Below are 6200 nucleotides of genomic sequence, written 5' to 3'. Positions count from 1 at the left end.
ACGATAATACTTGTAAAGTGAGAAACTCAGTCGAAACTCTTAACGATGTTTTAAAACTAATCTTTTAGTGATATTCGAGTACAAAATGAGACTGGAGAAGTCTCTGGCTGAGGAGAAGAGCTCGAACGCCGCGGTGAAGCAGGAACTCCAGCAGCGAGCGACGAGGGAGAAGTCCCTCAGGGACAAGGACAGTATAGAAGCTATGCAGAGGTTCAATTCTCTGCAGCAGACGTACAAGCTGCTGCAGACCGAGCACCAAGACCTTCGAGAGGAGTGCAAGAAGCATGAGCAACAAGCACTGGAAGATACTAATCGACTGGAGGCCACGCTTAGGGATCTCCGTACGCGCATCAGGCAAGCTAAGGAAGATAAAGAGAAAGCTTTGGAGAACCTGAAGACCAAGTTCCTTGAACTGGACACGCAGAAGACCGAGCTAGAGCAAAAGTACAATGACATGCTGAAGAGTAATGGGAACATTGATAGCACAGTCGAGCATCTGAGGAAGGAAGTGATTCAGTTGAAGCAGGAATTGGAGAATGCCAAGGTATGATTTTTATATTACAAAGTTTGTAAGAAAATTCATATAAAAAATACAAAGGTGCCTGTTTCGACTGACTGTTTTACGGTTTAATTGATTTTTTAATTATGCTTAATTGCTTACTCTATTTTTTCATTCGAAGATTTGATTTATTATCGACTTGACTTTGTAATACTATTTTATCTTTAGAAGTCTTTGCAGAAGGCGACTTCTCCGTCCATGAGAATACCGAATCCTCTGCAGCCGGAGTCGCAGTCGAGGTCTGGTGCAACGGGGAACGCGGCGCAGCCGTCTCCCTCGCAACAGCAACAGGTAAGTCCGCCGACGAGCGACGATAAAAATCCGCTTGACGCACCTCAGCAAGTGATCGACGAGCCGCTGCAATCGAACGAGCAACGGGCGAACGAGGTGAACAACGTTCGATTCGCTCAGAAGAACGGGAACATCGTGCCCGTCGGACCGAACGAGGTCAAGGAGCCGGACGCGTTGCCGCTGCCTTACGAGTTGCAAGCGAAACGTCAGAGGAACGGGGATACGGCTGAGATTAAGATTGGCTATAAGCCGAGGGACCAGCAGGAACAACAGGGCCTTTTACCGCCCACGAATCTACCGGCGAACGACGATTATTATAACGAGGTTCCAAACGATAAGAATGAAAAAGAGAAGAACACCACCCAGTCGCCTAGAATACTGAAGGTACCGGCGGTTGGAAAACGGGACGTTGAAAAGGTTGATGAAAAGCTGGAGAATGCTCAGAATAACGTCGATGGGATTTTAAATCAGATTTTCAGAATGGTCTGAATGCGTGGTAGGATTTATAGTGATTCACCTCAGGTCGCAGCTACTCTCATTTTTGGAGAACAAATTTTTATAAACGTGATCAAATAATTATCATAAATTTCGGAGGGAAGAAGTGCCTTTAATTAAAAAACAAAATTGTTAGTGCAAGAACGATTTTGTCGTCCTAGCGAAAAATGTTTCAGACAAAAGTTGTAGATCTAGTCGTCAGCTACAAATAAGGTTCTATGCAATTTTTCTGTAAGTTTAACAATTTAGAAGTACTTTAGGAAAAATGAAATTTTTTATTAAAAGTTTGCATAAAATTGATCATACTTAACTATTTAATCATACTTAACTTGTTAAATACTCGAAGTAGGAGAAAAGTGTATAGAACCTTTCTTGTAGAGGACTTCAATGCCTACAACTTTTGTATAAAAATTTTTTCGCTAGTTTCAATAATTAACCGTTCTGCGTCTTCAGACGAGAAATCTCGGGATACGGTTAATACTAAGGGTAAGGTTCTATGCAATTTTTCTGTAAGTTTAACAATTTAGAAGTACTTTAGGAAAAATGAAATTTTTTATTAAAAGTTTGCATAAAATTGATCATACTTAACTATTTAATCATACTTAACTTGTTAAATACTCGAAGTAGGAGAAAAGTGTATAGAACCTTTCTTGTAGAGGACTTCAATGCCTACAACTTTTGTATAAAAATTTTTTCGCTAGTTTCAATAATTAACCGTTCTGCGTCTTCAGACGAGAAATCTCGGGATACGGTTAATACTAAGGGACTGAGTTTAGTTGCACGTGACTAGCATGGTTTTACTGGGTGCTGTAGGTCATTTGAAAATAACTTATAGCAATCTATAAGTCGAGTATTCTTCTTTTTAATAAATTATGGTGAATAGAATGTTACACTGGTGGTTTGAGATAAAACGTTTTATCAAGAATATTTATATTGACTAATGGTTGTTAATTGGCAGATTGTATGGTAGTCTGATAAATTCTATAGAATAGGTATTAATTTTCTGCATGACGTGACGATGTGTGAAGATATTCTAGGATAAAAAATCGACAATCCAATTTTATTTGTATTTTTTAATGGTGTTTCGAGTGCAATACTTCAGACACTTTGTGTAACGAATACCTGTTGAAGCAAACAATTCCGGTCGTTTCAGAGGAAAATGATCAGAAGAGAAATGTACGTGTAGTTTGCAAGCTGTATTGAATGTGCCTGTACGTCAGTGTTAACCGATGCATTAATAAATTGTTATTATTTTAATCCGCTTGCATTTTTTCTGGCACCCTTGCACAAACCTAACAAAATAAACTGCTTAACTCGTACTAGTCCGCTGCGATTTTTTTTTCAATCTCGAACCATAAGATACGCAAATTATTAAATAATCTATATAGTACAAGTTTGAAATTTTCTGTTCTAAGACGTAGAGAATTCACTTTACGCTTCAGCTTATTTTACAAAATAAAACAAAGCTGCTTCATAGTTAAAATTGTATTAGAAAAAAGATCTTGTTCGAGGCTTCTTCTAATTTTGAAAGAGCATGCTTATGCGATTTTTTTTTTTACACACGCTTCTGTAGCTTCGGAGGAAACATTGCTAATAGAATTCTGTATACAGGTAAGTGGACTTTGCAAAATTGTTCGTTGAAATGTTGTGTTCTTTGTATGAGACGAAAGTAGAATTACAAAGTAGGTCAATTAATCGTGCATGTAATTATATTAGACGAGGGAGCACCGAAGAAACGATTTATGATTTTCCAATCAAAATTATTTCAACTCTAAAACTGGATCTGATTAAAGGTATGCAATATGAAGGGACGATGAAGATGGTCGATTTCTTTTTACAGAGCACAGTGGCAACCAGTTCCATGAAATCAATCCCGGCGGTGAAGCTGGAGACTTCGACGCCAGCCAGCAGCGGGAACCCAGTGTTCACGTCTGGAGACAAAATACCGATCGCAAAGCCAGTTTCGAAGGGCAAGCTTCCGGTCGGCGTGCCACCGATTCCGGTGATGATAGACCAGAAACCGGACAATCAGGAGAAGCAGGACGAGGCGGCGAAGAAGAAAGAGGAACCGAAGCAGAAGAACAACGTAGAGAGCAAGGAACAGGAACCGGAGAACGGGAACCTGGTCCCTCCGTTCCCGGCTAGAAGGGATGATCCGTTGCCGGATAGAAGAGAGAGCGGGTGGTTCAACGTCGGGCCTGGAGTACAGGAAATCGGGGACGAGAATCATATTCGACTTCCTGGGTAGGTTTATATTATAACATATTCCTTGTAAAGAGTTTTGTTGAGAGTTTCTCGAATTTCTAGATTGGATGCTGGCGCTGAAAGGAATGCCGAGGCTGGTGACGATCAGTACGAAGGAGTCGATTACGACAAAGAACCCCAGCAGAAGAACAGCGACTTGCAATTGGTCGAGGGTGAAGACGAGGGCGAAGGTAAATAATCAGGCAAATGATTTAATTATAAATGGAATAATTAACTAAATTTTTTTTCTTTGGTTCCAGATGAGGACGATCAGATAGATTATTTGCACAATGCAAAGCAAGATAAGAGGGAATGAACTATTCTTGCTTAGGCAGCACGTTTTAACGGACAAACGAAATTAACTAATTATCTAATTGACATCCACTACCGGTTAACTCTTCACCTTGCCACTATTACTTAAACGAGACTCGGTCACCTCGTGACGCATAGATAGAATGCACTGTCTTAATTTTTTTATCAGTTTTTTTCTTGGGGATCCCGTGGCTGCGGGGTTTTAGCCAAAATAAAAATGTTTAGATAGTCTTTACTCGAATGCAGATGCTATTTAAATAGCTGCTCGTGCGGCGGGCAGATTGTATTTTTATTCGGAAGCTCACTGATTGGTCCGAGCAATAGGATGAAAAAAATATGAACAGACTGTATTTTTCTAGAGTTAATTCTAAGAGAGAGAGAGAGAGAGAGAAAGACGCGATTTTAGACAAAGGGAAATGTGAATTTACTCTCTCATTGGCAGACTCAGCCTTTTCATTTATCCAGTATTATCTTCGAATCGTATAGTATTTCAATTCATTAAAATTATGTCAGATTTTATTTAAAACGTATGCAAGTTCGATTCCCTTGGAATAATTAAAAGAATCGTTCTGCCAGTGAAAGAGACTGATCAATTCAACGATAAGTGGAGTTGTGACTTAAATGCACTAATTACTTAAAAGCCCGCAACGTTTCTAAACATATAGTAAATACTCGAATAAAGAGCCGACCCGTTCTCGTGGAAATCGTGCAATAAGATGCGGTACCAACGGTGCGCGTGATTTATTTATTGCCTAACGTCGTCTCTGGCGCTAACAATCAAGACTTAACAGAAATTGAAAGGAACCTATACTTTAAGGAATTTACTACGGATCATAGATTAATGTTTGTTATGACGGTAGATGTCTACTTATACAATACAAAGAGAAGTGATTCGCATATGTACATAAGATTCTTTTCGTAATAAAAAGTTGACAAAAATCCCTTTGCCTTCTTGCTCGATCCTTCATATTTTTAATGTGCAATTAAATCAGGAAGCTAATCAGTTTGGGATTACGTAAACCAGGGTTACATATAAAATACACGTGTTTACGACTGTGTTGACGAGTCTGCAGGAAATAAAATATTACATGCTAATCGGCACTGCCCCAATGACCTTTAACAGAGATACGCGTGTTATCTTCCTTTCTCAAACCGAGAGTAAAGCCCCTCGATCAATGATTTATAGATCGTTATTTCGGAATTCTTCTAGAATAAATTAGTATACTTTCTCTGATTTCGAAAACAGTGTAAGCTCTGTAAGCTCTGTAAGTCTGCAAACTCTCCCCTATGTTACTGATAAGATTTCCTCTGTGGCAACGTTTCCATCAACTTTTCCTACGTGAAACTTCCACGATGAATCATAGGGACGTTAATTAGCAAGTCAATTGTCAGGCTTATCAGCAGATGTCTTCTCATCCAGAGACTCTTGAATCGTACAGTCGAGAGACTTTTCGAACTAGTCTATTAGAATATTTTATGCAAATTTCATTTCTACATTTGTCACAGTTTGTAATACGTAGGCTGCGGATTTTATTTGCCAATGAGTCAGACGCGCATGAACGCGTTGCATAAGTCTGGAACACGATACGAGACGATCCGCGATTCCCAGAACAGATTTGCATCGCGTTTAATAGCCTTTGCACGTGATAATGCAGCTTAAAATAATTTTGAAATCGCTACCTGGACGATGAATTATTAAATTCTCACGCGTATGTTTTCGATTACGTTTACGTTTCACCTAATATACATTTCTTAATTTGTAATTTGCATTTGAATTTACTAGAACAAGTTTGTGAGTTGATATTTCCCGTCCTTCGGCTCTCGGGTTTAATTAAATCTTTGAAAAAGCCGTTCAGCCAGAACGAATTAGCATATGAATAAAAAGCAACGCAGAATCGCTAACGTAGGGAAAACGGTTGGAACTGTTTTGTCCGCAGCATCTGGAAGGTTGTTCGCACGTGAATTAACGAACACACGCGAGTGGACTGGCAACTAGGTAATTGAAAATGATCGTGCGTTTTGAGATGAGATCACGCACCGCTACGATGCCCCCCGATCTAGGTCGTACTAACAGAAGAGATCGCTTTTAAGGATCTATTGGCTATACAGTTAATTCCAAAAGTTTATGTACCTTAGAAAAACGCATTTCCTATAATTAAAAAAAAATCAGACGTCGGAAGAATAATGCTAATAATAAATACCTACGTGCTAAAAAGTATAGAAGGAAATATCCAATTAAGTATTGACGCTGACGAAAATTATTTTTTTTAAAGATTGCGAAAAATGCTTCAAATAAAAG

General features: G+C 39.0%; 1 protein-coding gene across 4 annotated transcripts in view; it reads left to right on the top strand.

Moving 5' to 3' along the window:
• The window catches only part of LOC108622661 (Golgi integral membrane protein 4), a 13338-nt gene extending 8498 nt beyond the window's left edge, over positions 1-4840 (top strand). The window contains exons 3-7 of one of the 4 annotated variants that reach the window (XM_026811664.1): positions 69-544; positions 731-850; positions 3186-3589; positions 3653-3780; positions 3850-4840. In XM_026811664.1, coding sequence (XP_026667465.1) covers positions 69-544; positions 731-850; positions 3186-3589; positions 3653-3780; positions 3850-3905 — 1184 coding nt within the window. In that variant the 3' untranslated portion in view covers positions 3906-4840. Of the gene's footprint in view, positions 1-68; positions 545-727; positions 1559-1836; positions 1957-3185; positions 3590-3652; positions 3781-3849 lie in introns of those variants that run through there. The other 3 variants (XM_018020694.2, XM_018020695.2, XR_003388860.1) reach the window with 3 other exon arrangements.
• The last annotated feature ends 1360 nt before the right edge of the window (positions 4841-6200 follow it).

Source organism: Ceratina calcarata, unplaced genomic scaffold (assembly GCF_001652005.2).
Source record: "Ceratina calcarata isolate Rehan_Ccalc_2016 unplaced genomic scaffold, ASM165200v1 scaffold233, whole genome shotgun sequence".
Classification (NCBI taxonomy): Eukaryota; Metazoa; Arthropoda; class Insecta; order Hymenoptera; family Apidae; genus Ceratina; species Ceratina calcarata.
Note: the sequence above shows the minus strand (reverse complement) of the source record. Positions and strands in the feature narration are given on the sequence as shown.